We start from the raw sequence: 15956 nt of genomic DNA, 5'->3' as shown, positions 1-15956 counted from the left end.
GCCGCTTGTATCCGTGATCTCGTTCTTTCGGCCATTACCCAAAGCTCGTGACCATAGGTGAGGATTGGGACGTAGGTAAATCGAGAGCCTGGCTTTCTGGCTCAGCTCACCACGACAGATCGGCTCAGCGTCCGCATCACTGCAGACGCCGAACCAATCCGCCTGTCGATCTCCCGATCCCTCCTACCCTCACTCGTGAACAAGACCCCGAGATACTTAAACTCCTCCACTTGAGGTAGGACCTCTCTCCCAACCCGGAGTTGGCAAGCCACCCTTTTCCGGTCGAGAACCATGGTCTCAGATTTGGAGGTGCTGATCCTCATCCCATGTTTGGCTTACCCACACATTAATGAAATATATGATTATTGTGTTATTTACTTGTTTAACAAATTCAGTTGTATTTCACAGTCCAAATGTGATCATAGGAAGAAAAAAAGTTTACAAAACATCAATAAACCACACACACACACACACCATCATCATCATCATCATCATCATCATCATCATCATCATCATCACACAGAAAAAAAGAAAAGTAAAAAGGTCCCCATCTGTTACACACATGGCTTTATTACCCAGCGGAGAGTCCCCACTGGGACAGGCCAGCAGCAGCAGGATTACAAACAGTCTCTAGAGATGAAACATAGCAACATATTGCTATATCCTTCTACAAGACAATATGAATAACAGGTGGCATGTTCCTTCAAGCAGAAAAATTAGGGGAGTTTTAGTCAACAACCTTGTCATAACATGTTGATTCATTACAATGTTTTGATGTATCTTTTTCTTGTTGTCCTTTTTTTTTTTTTGCCATATAGCCTCAGAGCCACATCTGCTGTCTTTAGGCAATCTCATTAAACTGCTACGTTGTATGGCAAAAATAAATCAACAAAATCCACCAAAAAACAGAAATTCCACTCTGGGAGTTTTCATACTAAAAATAAGATCTCTCTTTCTAATTAATCGTGTTTCTGAAGTAGAACCGAATTCTCACTTTCAAGAATCGTGAACACCTTCCTGGTGGTCAAGCCATGACAGGAGAAACTAGAAATCAGGTATGAAGACAACACATTCACAAAATAACAGATTTCCTTAATCAGATGCCTCACTTTACAAATATCAGAATGGTCTATTGACCCCATTTTTATTGATTAGAACTTTAAAAAGCTACTTTTGAAGGAAATAATTCTAACAAACATGCAGATGCATCGCCTCATGACTTGTGAAAACACCTTAATTCAACAAAATTCACTCCTTGTCAGTAAGGAGCTACTGAAGAAACCCCTTCAGAGTTTATGGCCGCAGTTTGACTAAGAGGGGGCCGCAGGTGAGATGCACCTGGGACAAAGCTACCAGTCCACCACAAGGTGAACACATGCACAGTTGAGACAAACAGCTAAGCATTCACACATACATGCTCTCTCTCTCTTTCACACACTCACACACACACACACACACACACACACACACACACACACACACACACACACACACACACACACACTTATAAGGCCCATGTTGCTGGACTGTGGGGGTAACCAGCATATATATATATATATACGGTATATTAATCTTTTATTTCAGTCTAAATGTATAAAATAAACACAAACAAAAACAACATACATTAACATATTGAAAAAAAAGAAAAAAACATTTGAATGAAAAGGAGCAGATAGAAGAAAAAATCTTATAATTTCTGACCCTTTTTACGAAATAAAATTATCCGTCAAACAAACACAATATAACCTCAGTCACTTTAATAGTATCATGTCTAATCTTTGACATTATAATTCACCTTTTCATAATTACTAAATACATTAGATTTTATAAATTTTTTAAATATAGCAAGTGAAGTTGATTCTTCAAATTCCCTGTTGATGGCATTCCACAATCTTTCACCTTATACAGAAATGTTGCATTACATTATTCAGAAAAGCCAGGCAATGCCCTATGGGGTGCCATTTGTAAAGTCAAACAGTCATAATCTAACAGCAATATTTTTGGTTATTTAGCATATCATAAGAGAAAAATTTGGGAGTTCACTTTTTCAAAGTCATATTTTCACCATGTTATTTATACATTTATGAATGTTAAAGTTTCCAAATAAATATTTAGTTAGCAAGTTAAATATTTAATTTATAGTTAAATATTTATTTTGCAAACTAAATATTTAGGTCTGATCTAAATGTTTAGTTTGTAAAATAAATATTGAATTCACTAACTAAATATTTATTTTGGAACTAAATATTTAATTTGTAAAGTAAACATTTAATTTGTAAATTAAACATTTAATTTGTAAATTAAATATTTATTTTCCGAAAAAAATATTTAGATCCCAGCTAAATGTTTATTTTGGAGCAAAACATTTAGTTTGCAAAATCAGTATTTGGGAAGTAAATATTTAAGTCTGACCCAAAAATATAAAATATAGTGTGGAGCCAAATAACATCGTTAATAAACATTTAGCTGGTACTTAAACATTTAGCTAATATGCAAATTTGCTTACCAATAAGTGGAAGTTGGTTACCAAAATAAAAGCTGGATCTCTCTAACCTCTTTATAAACTCTTGCTCCGAACCAGAACTTGTTTTAACTCTGGTTCTATTCTTCTTCAGCCAACACGTCGGGCATGTTCAGAAGAATAGAACCGGAGATAAAACAAGTTCTGGTTCAGAGCAAGAGTTTGTAAAGAGGTTAGCGAGAACAAACATTATTCACATTCTGCTATGAAGAAAAAATGTATTATTATACAATTCAGACATTTTTTGAAATTTTTAAATACAATTTATTTACAAAGAAAACTAATCATTTGTAGCTCTGCAAAGTGATCTAAACAAACAACAAGACCACCATCTGCTACACAAATCCAATTTTCAATCTGCATCACACTAATTCCAGTGCAATTAATAATGACCTTTTGACCTCCGAGCTTGGATTTCCAGAATATATCATTCTTCAACACAAACATAATGTTTAAAGAGCAATTTTGGTTATGAAGAATGCCTCTAAAATATTAAACATTTATTTTAATGTTCATATTTTTAGCAGGAAAGTTGCTTTAATTTTGTTTATGTTTACTACACGCTATCAAGGCTGAATGTAGGCTACGTGCATTTCCTTTTCCTAACTCCACCAAGAGAATTAATGTCTCGACAGAAGTTTTCTGTGGAAAAACACACTCAAGCTCCTGTTTCAGGATGTAGAATTAATCATAAGTGTGTGTGTGTGTGTGTGTGTGTGTGTGTGTGTGTGTGTGTGTGTGTGTGTGTGTGTGTGTGTGTGTGCAGAGCTGCCAACTCTCACGCACTGAGCGTGAGACGCACGCATTTGACCCTCTTCACACGCTCTCACGCCACACCTCCAATCTCCCCAAACACATCACACACAGTGTGTAGGGCTTACGGAAAAAAACAGATGATATTAATTATAACATTAGCTACTGAACAACATGCACACAAAAAACGCTTAAGTAATAATTTCACTGGTGTTATTTCACACACAGAATCCCGTCTAAATAATCCAAGCCGATGTGTGTTTTCCGCTCTGGTTGTGAGACGGGCGGAGCGGCGGCGTCGCCAGCCGATGCTGACGGAGCTTCAGTCCCGAACATTTTTCTTTTGTTTTCACTCATCAGCCACAGATCGCTCGCTACTCTCGCTCACAGCCAGCTGGGCTTCCTACCGTGGTGGCTCACCCACACGTTCCCTCTCCAACATTAGTAGGTGACGCAGTGAATTAAAACATTAGGAATCCTAGTATTTTAATTCACCGCTTCACCAGTGCATTTTTCCTGTTTGTGAGTCGAACCCCTCCTCCATAACCAGGTTACTGGTATGGAAGCCTGGAAAGACCAAAATTTCTCAAACATTTTTCCTTACTGGCTGACATGCATTAATATAATAGAATAGAGTAAATGTTATTCGTCCCACAGTGGGGACATCCACTCATTACAGCAGCACACACACTTAGAGACACAGATTACAGGTAAAACTGATTCCAGCCATGTTTGCTTTGATAACTTCAATAACTTCATGCTGATGACCCAAATGAACACAATCCTCTATTTAGTGGATGCAATTATATCATGAAGTTAGCTTAACATGATAGATTATTTCTTGGCGGGAAATAATAACTGGTAATATTATTAATGACATGATATTTCCCACCCCTAGATGGAAATTTAAAACATTAAAATTAATTATAATTAAAAGTTCCTGTAACTCTTTACTGCTGATGATAGATAGATAGATAGATAGATAGATAGATAGATAGATAGATAGATAGATAGATAGATAGATAGATAGATAGATAGATAGATAGATAGATAGATGAATGATGTGAAGAAGTTCAGGAGAGTTGGATGTTAAATTGTCCTCACCAAAAGAAAATTTGTATTAAACAAAGGTCAGTTCCCTCTGTAAAGTCAGAGGTACGGAAGAGGATTAGGGCCACTGAAAAGAAAAAAAAGAAAAGAAAGAGAATTCTGACTTTTTTCCCCCTGAATTCCCTGTCAGAATTCCGAGATTAAAAGTCAGAATTCTTAGAAAAAAGTAAGAATTCTCCTTTTCTTTTATTTTCTTGTCAGTGGCTCTAATCCTCTTCCGTACAGAGTAGAAATAAATAAATAAATAAAATGCAGAGCACGAAAAGTCGCAATATTAATACCCCTAGCAGAAAATGGACAGATTTCGATTATTATTTCCTGATATTTGGACATTTTGCCTTGGATTGGCTAATAGAAACACAACTCTTCTAGGGACTCTGTTTGCTCTGCAACGTTGATGTTTTATCTCCGCAAATAACACAAGCCTGAAGAAGTTGTGCCGTGTTGTGGAGTTGCTAATGCTAGCGGTTAGCTTCTGCCAGCCAAGATGTATTCTTCTGTTTCCTGGATGATAAATCGTCAACAACTTCTCCAAGTGCAACATCAAGATGGCTAAGTCAATTTTTCAATGTGACATGAAATAGCTGACATCACCTCGCAAGTGCTGCCGGATGCTAATGCTAGACAAACAAACCAGTTGAAAAAACAGAGTGCTTGGACATGAAAAAAAAAAAATTGCCAAAGCACAAATGAAAATTGTAAGAATTTTCAACACACGATGCCAAACATGTTCATTAAGTCAATCATTTGATTCTATATGCAATGCGATTTGTAAGCCTCTGATAAACAGAAAAAAAAATGTTCCACTGAGAACCATCCACCAAGGTGCCTCCTACACCTCAGGTGCAGAAGAAGATATAAAGCCACATCCTTAATGGGAAGGTGTCCACCAAGGGCAAAGCTCTGCAATGACAGCAGCGACATTAGTCTTCTTTACTCTGCTCACATGGATCTTGTCATCTGGCCCTTGGCTTAGCCTGGACCTGTGTACAGCAAATCCTCAGAAGCAACAAAATGAAGAAACATGTAAAAGTTTGGTCACTTATAAAAGTGACAAAGCAAAACAAACACTCACATGTGAAAGGTGAGTATACGGCTGCTAGATACTCATTTTGTTCTTCTTTTTTGTCACATTTTCTTCATGTAACTCACTTATTTACGTGCTCTGCTATGTTGGTGATCCCCGTGTGGCTTTTCAGGGTATTTAGGCTGTAATTTCAATTTGCAGGAATTACTTGGGTGTATTTATCCAATTAGGAGAGCATTTTAAGGACTATTACTAAAGCCCTGGGAGGAGATTATGGAGTCAGAAACAATTCTAGCTCATTGGTTTGTAATTACACATAAATGGTTGATGCCGTATTCTGGTGCTTCTGTTGTACTCACAGAGTCGATCTCCATCCTGCAGTGTTAGTATGCTTCTCTTGTGCTGTTGCATTTGAAAATGCCCATCCGAAATAACAGCGTTCGTTCCTAACTGCTAACTGATTGTTATGATGCTGACAACATGGATGAGACAGAGTTTATGACAGATGAAAAAAAAATCATGAAATAATGTTTGTAATTTTAGATCCTCTGAAATGGATGCTGACCATGAAAAGTCTCCGACACACGAGAGATTCTCAATAGATGATTTTCTCATTTCCACAGTGCTGTTGGACTGCACACACTTTCACCCATGTGTGAACCTGATGCAAAGATGTCAGCACACTGCTGAAAGCACACACACGTGCAAATGTGAAGTTCTGCAGTTTAGGGTGTGTTTCCGGTCTAAAACCACTTATCTTTCACTCAAAACGCAGGTAAGTGACTTCTAAGGTGACACGCTTAAATACAATTAAATGTCAAATGCAAAATCACCAAAACATCAAGTGCATTTATCTTTTGTTATCTTTTTTATCATTTTTTCTCAGATGAACTCTAATAACAGCACAGTGTTGACTAAGAGAGATGTGAATTTATCATCTGCTTGGTTTACTCACAAAACTACCGTTGTTGTTGTTGTTGTTGTTGTGCATCACTGGAAATCGATACACTGCATAAGGATTTTTAAGCCGTGCAATGAGATGAAAATCCTGCAAAATGCCGAGTGTAGACATGCATGTTCAGGATGCTATATCTTCATGTTGTCTGGCAATGGAGTTAAATCTGTCTCCTCTGAACTATCAACCAAATCTTTCTCCAGAGTCTGCATTGCACAGGTTTGTATGAGGCCATTATTTTTTCAATGGAATGAAAAAGAACCAACAGAGGAAATCTCATAAAAAAGAGAAGAGAACCAAAGAGAAAGAAGATATTTTTTTTAAGGACACAACAATGCATTTGAATGGCTGTGATTACTGTTGATGACCTGACATGTCTTTATTTCCTCCATAGATGAGGTCAAATCCAACATACAGTTCAAACGTACATTTTACACACACAGGTAAAATCAGAACGCACATCAATCATTACAAGACGAGTCCTCTTTCATGCCTTCAATCAGTTAGATGACCATTTTCTCTCTTGTTCACAGAAACCTTCAAATGTCCAGTTTGGAAAGAGAAAATAAAGAATTTAGAGTCGTCAGTCTCCACCAAATGTGTTGGAAGGTTTTTCCTGGCAGCAGCACTGATGTTCGCAATCTACAGAAGAAGAGTAAAAATATCAAACACGGTGATTCCTGTTCATAACATCAACTCTACACTGGTGATGCTTTTCACCTTGATTATGCACGGTTTGTCACCATCCACATTAGGTCATTGTCCAGCTGAGTGTCTGGGATGGATTGTTTATCTTTTCTGTCCCCTGAGAAAAACTACACATGTTTTAATTGTCTGTAAGTTTCTACATACTATCATGAAAATCTATTTTTCCTTTCAACGCCTGTACAGAGCTCTGTCTATTCCCATGTTGTTTCTCTGGGTGACTTTTATTGTTGCTTTTACCTCTAGCAACTTGAAACCCTGGCCTAGAAACATCCATGTGGAGGAGTGTAGTGGGTCCGTGACGAGGTCCTGGGTTTTTTTAGAGCACATAGAGCTTGTGGTTTCTTTGTATTGTGTGTTTATCTTCATTCCATCTTTGTTACAATTCATCCTGACAAAACTGAACTTCTTGAGTTTTGTTTTTCATCTACAACTGGTGACATGCCAGCAAAACTCAAGGACACCAACAAAGTATGTACTTCTATTCAAGATTAACAGGTTAATATGACTGAATCAGGATATGAGAACATTTAAATGTAAATGTACTAAGTAAAAGTGAAATAAACAGTTTAATTTGGCTTCTTCTTTTCATGTTTTACACACACACACACACACACACACACACACACACACACACACACACACACAGTTTATATATATATTTTTTTATAGATAGATAGATAGATAGATAGATAGATAGATAGATAGATAGATAGATAGATAGATAGATAGATAGATGATAGATAGATAGATGATAGATAGATAGACAGAAGATGGATAGATAGATAGATAGATAGATGGATAGATGGATAGATGGATGGATGGATAGATAGATGGATGGATAGATAGATAGATGGATGGATGGATGGATGGATGGATAGATGGATGGATAGATGGATGGATAGATGGATGGATAGATGGATGGATAGATAGATAGATAGATAGATAGATAGATAGATAGATAGATAGAAGATAGATAGATAGATAATTATTATTCAATCATTGATTGATTTAATTAAAAAAATTGTTACAAGTAGCATTAGCATAGGATACCCTTTTGTAGATAAAGTCGCCATGTTGTGAACTGTGACTGACCCTTAGGGGTACAACAGCATGCAAACGCCTCGGTGTGGTACAGATCTCAGTTTTGGGTTCATGGATTGATGATGGTTTGGTCAACAGAATAAAATAAAACAAACATTCACAAAATGCTTATTTTTTTTGTTGGTGGTGATGTTTTTCACAATGCCTGGTGCTGCTTTTAAAACCCAGACAGGACTGTTTGAAAGCACGCAAATTATGATCCTTTTAGATTTCACTGCAACCACCTCAGGTGCCTAGCTCACCAGACTTCAGATATGAAAGAAGAAAGAGAGACATGCACTCCCTTCCAGAAGGAATGGCGATTATCTATGGCTACTGCATTCTATTCCATGTTTACCCCAGTACAAATATCTCACTCCAACCAGTTACACCCCTACTGGACAATTATAATAATCAGAAGCAAAACAAATGTATATAAAATCAGAGCATTCAGACTAAAATTAGAGTTTTACATGGTTGGTGAACCATCAATCTAAACAGGTCGGTGCCTAAACTATGGTCCGGAGCCCATCCTATACATGTAAATATATAGTCTGGCCATGAGCCATTGATGCCACCCAGTCATGGGCTGAAATGTACAGTTGTCTCTGCATTCTATTGGACAGCGTTAGGGCCAGTCAGAGCAAAAAAACCACATGACACATTCATAGGCCCGGTGCTGGCCACGTGAGTGCCCTAAGCGGAATTTCTTTTTGCGGTCCATCTCGTTAAGATGGTTGTCGGGACCGGGAGGGGGGTGGGGGTTGGGGGTTGGGGGGTGGGGGGGGTGCTCCATAAGGGATGATGTTAGGGGAGGGAGCTGGTGAGTCTTCAGCTGCTTTTTGAAGGATACCACTGAGTCCACTGATCTCAGGCTCAGGGTGAGAGAGTTCCAGAGTAAGGGGCCACAAAGCAAATGATCTGTCACCTTTGGTCTTTAGTCTGGCACGCTGTACAACAAGTAGGGTTTGGTCACTGGACCCCAGGGCCCTTTTGGGGTGTAGGGACTGAGAAGATCACCATCGTAGGATGGTGCTTGTCCATGTAAGGCCCTAAAGACCAGAACCAGGATCTTGAAGGTAATCCTAAAGTTGACTGGCAGGCAGTGAAGCTGGAAGAGGAGGTGCCATGGGTGTGTTTGGAGGATTTGGTCGGAAGCTAGCCACAAGCACTCTGAACCACCTGTTGATGGTTCAGGGAGGTTTTACTCAGACAAATGAACAGAGAGTTGCAGTAGTTCAAGTATGATGAAGTGATAGGAGTAACAGGAATGTTGAAGTGCAAGGAGTAGAAAGTACAGATAATTGTGTAAAAAATGTCGGAAAGAAATAAAAAGGCCGCTAATAGAGAATCACTCCGGTGAAGTATAGATACCCAAAGAAGCATTTGTACTTTTTTACTTGACACTTTTGACAAACAATATACAAGTCAGACTGTACATAGTTGTACATACATGTACATAGTTGAGTCCCATTAAAACAACACAATTTTTATTTTCACCACGTTAACTCTCTGGAGTCTGTGGTATTAGCCATTTTGACAAGTTTTATTGTTCACCATCATATTTCACTCTATATTTTATTGTTTATGCTTTGTTTGGTATCATTCTTTTCAGCACAACCTTACCTATGTGAATTTAGAGTCATTTCTTTGTTTTATCATACTGTGTTAGCACACTGAACCTGAAAGTACACAAAATATATATATATATATATATATATATATATATATATATATATATATATATATATATATGTATATGCGAGTGGAAAAAAAATACATTTATTGCAGGGAAAACAACAAACATTTGTAATGAACCCTTTTCAGCACTCAGAATAAAACTATGCGGTGTGATATAGCAAACAACTGTTAAATACAAGTTTTTTTTGTTTTGCATTTATACAAGGCATGTCTCAGGGGTCTTCATGCAAAATTGCTGTTATGCTGAAAATGGAGTCCCACACTTTCTGCCACTTCCAAAAATGTCCAGCAGGAGACAGGATCAGGTTTAGCAAGCCACACAAGTATATGTATGTATTTACATTTTCATTACATACATATATTTACAAAGAGTGTGTCCAAAAGCCACAGTGTATGTGTGCCAAGCCTCAACGTAACACACACGGGAACATCAGAGGCGTTACAAATCCAGTGAGTGTCCTTCCTGACTTTGTCCACCCGGAAGCAGCAACGAGCAAACTATCCTGAAGCAGAAAGTCTTCCCTGCCTGCACCTAGCAACTATTTATGTGTGACTTTGTGACTGAGTGAACCGATTAAAGTGGTTTTGTGATTGGGTGATGTGGTTTGTACCTCAGCCTATAGAATGAGCTTGGTCTTGATTTTCTTTCTAACCCCGGTGTGTAGCAGCTGTTTGTAAAACTTTGTTCTGCATCTACAACAGATCAAATGTGCAAAAGAGAGTTCAGCTATTGCTTTCAAACTGGTTCAAGTGGTTCTGCACTTAAAAGTTTTGTGGTTCGGGTAGGAACACTAGTGGGAGGCATCTACCTGCTTTACGGCAATAGCTGACTACTGTGCTAATATAAAGACTAAACGTTAGCTTTTTCACTTTGCTGACTGTCAATAAAAAGTACAAGATGAAAGAGAAGAGGAATAATTTTGTGCTCTCTGTTAGCATCATGGCAGAGCCTGAAAGTAAAAGTAAGAGAGTGTAAAGAATGGGTCGTTTACATCTTACTTTATGTTTCATAAAATGCGAGGTTCTATAGAAATATGAAATATCAATCTGATGGATCTTTGACTATTTTAACCAGAAGATCAAAAGTTTTTATTGCAGGGATTAAGCGACACTTCATATTAACTCCAAGGAAAGAAAGAGTCAGGTTTAAAATAGTTAAGAAATTTATTTCTACACAATTTAAACAAGTCTAACTTTAAACACTCTGTGTACTGATGGAACTAAGGTGGAGAGAGACGAGATGAATGATGGTGTGTGTGTGTGTGTGTGTGTGTGTGTGTGTGTGTGTGTGTGTGTGTGTGTGTGTGTGTGTGTGTGTGTGTGTGTGTGTGTGTGTGTGTGTGTGTGTGTGTGTGTGTGTGTGTGTGTGTGTGTGTGTGTGTGTGTAATGTTATTCAGAACCAGCAGATCCGGAGAAGCAGTTAGGTCTGAGTGGGAGTGAATGTTTCGCTCTAAACTTTAGTAGGAGATTTATAACACACATGAAACGCCATCTGTCGGTCTACGTACCCAGGGGAAGCCTCCATTAGATCCAGAATGGCGAGGTCCTCGTGGGCCCTCCTTGGAACCGAAGCCGGTAGAAAATCAGCGGTGCCGACCAAACTAGTCTGGGAATGCTTCCAGATCACGACAGGTTATCACTGGCGTCTCCGAGACCCTGAAGGGGTTGTGAGCTTCAGCTTTTATTCTGAAGGAACCGTTGCGGTCAGGTGTAACTTGCAACAGATTTTATCCAGCTTGTCGAGGTTCTTTTTGGCTGAAGAGGAAGTCCGGATGGCCGGTCCGAGACTTCTCTAGAACGCTTTAACTAAAGAAAAGGTGGCGTGGGATAGTTTTTATAACTGTCATATTTTGGTTTATTGGCGAATCAGAATTTGACATGCAAAAGAGGGTTTATACAAACACCACAGATAACCCCGCCCAGCCCCAGAAACGAAGTTTCTGATTGGATCAGACAAAAGGAAATATGTCATGTGACTTTAGCATTACGTGTCATTAGTGTCTAGTGCAAATGTCCAAGATTATAATTACTTGTAAAATACTACTGATCACAGGATTACAATATCAAGTAATAACATTGTCATTTCACAGATTGATTGAACATTCGGCTCACATTATTACTGGTAATTAACAAAGTTGTTGATTATGTATTTATCAAAATAGTCCTTCGTCTTCGCTTGGTAACAAAGGTGAAGCAGTTCAGTTGAGCAGAGTGCATGAAAGACCTTGGCCACTATCTCATGTAGATTTGCCTGTCGGAGACTTTATGTCTCTGCTCGAGCAGACGCAGCAAATCATGACCTTTAGGTCAAAAACAGGACATTCATGATGCTACAAGAGTAATGTCTTTAGAGGCAAAGCAGAGACCTAACACCAGAGTGAACATCTGCGTGATCTACAGTCCTTAGAGGGAGGTGGAGGAGGCTACAAAATCACCGACTGCTTTTGACCTGGCTTTGTTACTACTGGACTTGTAAGCAGTAATATTTTTTGCCCAACAGTGTGGATCTTTTTACTTTGTGGCTTATTATAGTGTTTGTTGGCTCATGTTAGCATAAGCTAGTTGTTAGCGCTTGCTACAGCAAGCTGTGGCAGAGTTGTTTATGGCAGCTGTAATTCCACTCTCAACCAGTAGGAGCAACGTAAAGTTTTTTACGTTGCTGTAAGACAGACAGACAGACAGGCTAAAATAATATTTCTGTGTTCAGAAAGGATTTTCATACATTTATCTGTAAACAGGAAATTGTATTTATTATTTTTATACATCTAAGAGCATTTAAAACATTTCTATACAACATATTTACCCTACTAATGTGAAGTCTCCCAAAAAGCCTCATTTTTTTAATTTTCTTGCGAGTGTTTGTAAATGCAATCTGATTCAATAATGCACGAAACCACAGCAAGCTTTGAGACTTGAGGATTGTCTGGGGATGGCTTCTTACTGTAGTTGAAACCTATAAAATCCACATCATGGAGCACTGTGGCTGCAGTGAAGGGCAGGGTGGCTTATGATGGGCTGGCTTACCATAATCCTGTTAACCCTGCTTGTTAGGATAAAGTCAGAAAACCAAACATGTGAATTGATTGGGAGGACAGGATTTTTAGAATTTGCTAAAGAAGGGGATCTTAACATCGCTGGAGTTTTCTCTCTGATGAATACCCAGACACTGATAGATAATGACTACCGGGCAGTCCCTTATTCATATTGTCAAACGTAAGTGAATTAACTCAAACTGCAATGTGCAATTTCTGCTTATTATTTTGTGCTTTCTCTGTAAAATGATCTGGTTATACTTTACACTGTTTGCAGCTTGAGTGAAAGAGAACTGAAGCTTGCCAGGACGATGATTTTTACAGTGGAGGAGATTAACCGGGATCCCATGCTCCTCCCTGGAGTAAAACTGGGTTATAAAGTGTTCAGTGGATGTGGGACTGACAACCTGATTCGAGCAGCGGTTGAGGCTGTGACTGAAACTGGCTCACGGGTCTGCAGTAGTGGGAGTCTGGCCGTTTTAGGTCACTCATCCTCCAGCGTGAGTGACGGCATTAACACCATAATAGGCGCTCTATCTGTACCACAGGTGATAAGAATATACTCAGCTCTTTTTAAATGTATGCACCTTTTTTGTCTTAATGTGTTTTTATTTTATTTTTTCAAAGCTGAGTCACTTTTCTACATGTGCCTGTTTAAGCGACAAAAAGCGATACCCAACGTTCTTCAGAACCGTTCCAAGTGACAGCTTTCAAAGCACAGCTCTCGTGCAGCTCATGAAATTCTTTGACTGGCGCTGGGTGGGGATCATATATTCCTTCGGAACATATACAGAAGAAGGTACAGCGGCCTTTGTTAAGAAGGCAAAGAAGATGGGAATATGTGTGGAGTTCAGCCTGATGTTCTCTCAGACATCTCAGAGAAGTTTTGAAGTTCTAGTGGAAACGCTGTCGAACTCCTCGTCAAGTGTGGTGCTGCTGTTAATGCCCTCATACGACGTCAGATCCTTTTTGTCAGAAATGGAGAACTATAAAATAACTGGAAAGCAGTGGGTTGGCAGTGAAGTTTGGGTAACACAGAAAGACCTATTTTCTGTTGGGAGAAAGCACATCTTACAGGGAGTGGTGGGCTTTGCCCTTCCTGATGCACCTATACAAGGACTTGGTGAATTCTTGCTGAGCCTAAAACCATCAGATGAACCTCAAAGTGCTATAATTAGAAAGTTTTGGGAGAAGGTCTTTAAATGCAGCTTCTCTTCATCCCAAACCTCTAATGTCTGTACTGGTGCAGAAGATCTACGGAGAGTTTCTACTGTATACACTGATGTGACATTCAGAGTGGAGAATAATGTATACCAAGCTGTGTACGCTGTTGCACATGCCCTGGATGCACTACTGCAGTGTCAAAACGGCTTAAATCCTTCCACAGGAAAGCCATGTGTGACCAAGAATGACGTCCAACCTAAATTAGTAAGTTGTGGGATTTTTACAAAAAGACAACATACACTTAAATAAAAATATCAATTTGTTTTGTCTAATGCAAAATGCTGTCGTTATTTTATTTTAGTGCCTAGACTAAAATTGGTGTCTTGTGTTTTTAAAGGTGTGGGAAAACTTAAAACACGTGAACTTCATAACAAAAAATGGGCTCAAAGTTTTCTTTGATGAAAATGGTGACTCGGTGGCCCTTTATGACCTTGTCAACTGGCAGATTGAAGATGACGGCTCTGTTCATATAATACAGATTGGTGAATTTGATGATTCTCTACAAGAAGGCGGGGGATTAAAACTAAAAGAAGACACAAAGATAGTTTGGGGTGGCAACAGCCATCAGGTATAAAGTATAATTTTGAGCATTTTAAAGCAAGAAATTCTTTTAAAACCGAATTTTTAAATTTTGTCTGCTCAGGTGCCAAAGTCTGTTTGCAGAGAACCGTGTCCACCAGGGACGCGGAAAGCTCTCAATAGAAATAAACCTGTATGCTGCTTCGATTGCATTGAGTGCCCTGAAGGGACAGTTAGTAATAAGACAGGTAAGTGAAGATTTCCCACAGAGATTATTTTTATGATAAATGCAACAAAAACATAAATAACAAATACAAAAGCTGCATTAATGCATCATTTGTGATCGTTACAGATTCCATTGACTGTTTCATCTGTCCGCCCGAATTTTGGCCAAATGAAAACAAAGACAAATGTCTTCCAAAATGTACCGAATACCTTTCCCACCATGAGCTCATGGGGTCACTTCTGACTGGATTGAGCACCGTTGGTGTGTTGTTGTCCCTTTTGATATCAATAATGTTTTTTACTCATAAGGAAACCCCCATTGTACGAGCAAATAACTCTGAGTTGAGCTTTCTGCTTTTGTTTTCATTAAAACTATGCTTCCTGTGCTCCCTGACCTTCATCGGTCGACCCACTCAGTGGTCCTGCATGCTGCGTCACACGGCATTCAGCATCACCTTTGTCCTCTGTATCTCCTGTGTTCTGGGGAAAACAATGGTGGTCCTAATGGCCTTCAAGGCAAGACTTCCAGGCAGAAATGTGATGAAATGGTTTGGACCGGCACAGCAGAAGCTGTGCATTCTTATTTTAACCCTCATACAAGTTGTGATCTGTACTCTTTGGCTAACAATTAACCCCCCATTCCCACAATTGAATATGCATTACTATAAAGACAAAATCATTTTAGAGTGCAATCCTGGTTCTGCTGTTGGATTCTGGGCTGTTCTAGGTTATATTGGACTTCTTGCTGTTTTGTGTTTTATTCTTGCCTTTTTGGCTAGAAAGCTGCCAGACAGCTTTAATGAAGCCAAACTGATCACATTCAGCATGCTGATATTCTGTGCAGTGTGGATCACCTTCATCCCAGTCTACGTCAGCTCTCCTGGCAAATTCACAGTGGCTGTAGAGATATTTGCTATTCTGGCCTCCAGCTTCGGCCTGTTGCTTTGCATTTTTGCTCCTAAATGCTACATTGTTATTCTGAAGCCCGACCAAAACTCAAAAAAACATTTACTGGGAAAAATGCCACCAAGTACAATGTAATCTGTATCTCCAAACTGATCCTATGGTGGAAGGAAATCTTTACAGCATAATTTGTCAAA

General features: G+C 38.9%; 1 protein-coding gene across 1 annotated transcript; it reads left to right on the top strand.

The window, feature by feature from the left end:
- Nucleotides 1-291: 291 nt before the first annotated feature.
- Nucleotides 292-15897, top strand: LOC107380580 (vomeronasal type-2 receptor 1). The gene is made up of 14 exons (XM_070543261.1): nucleotides 292-328; nucleotides 819-874; nucleotides 981-1055; nucleotides 3635-3718; nucleotides 6298-6475; nucleotides 6761-6790; nucleotides 6900-7100; nucleotides 9204-9304; nucleotides 10558-10637; nucleotides 13166-13436; nucleotides 13516-14316; nucleotides 14450-14680; nucleotides 14756-14879; nucleotides 14984-15897. Exons 1-14 carry the CDS (start codon nucleotides 292-294, stop codon nucleotides 15895-15897), a joined length of 3183 nt encoding a protein of 1060 aa, XP_070399362.1.
- The last annotated feature ends 59 nt before the right edge of the window (nucleotides 15898-15956 follow it).

Source organism: Nothobranchius furzeri, chromosome 13 (genome assembly GCF_043380555.1).
Source record: "Nothobranchius furzeri strain GRZ-AD chromosome 13, NfurGRZ-RIMD1, whole genome shotgun sequence".
Lineage (NCBI taxonomy): Eukaryota > Metazoa > Chordata > Actinopteri > Cyprinodontiformes > Nothobranchiidae > Nothobranchius > Nothobranchius furzeri.
Note: the sequence above shows the minus strand (reverse complement) of the source record. Positions and strands in the feature narration are given on the sequence as shown.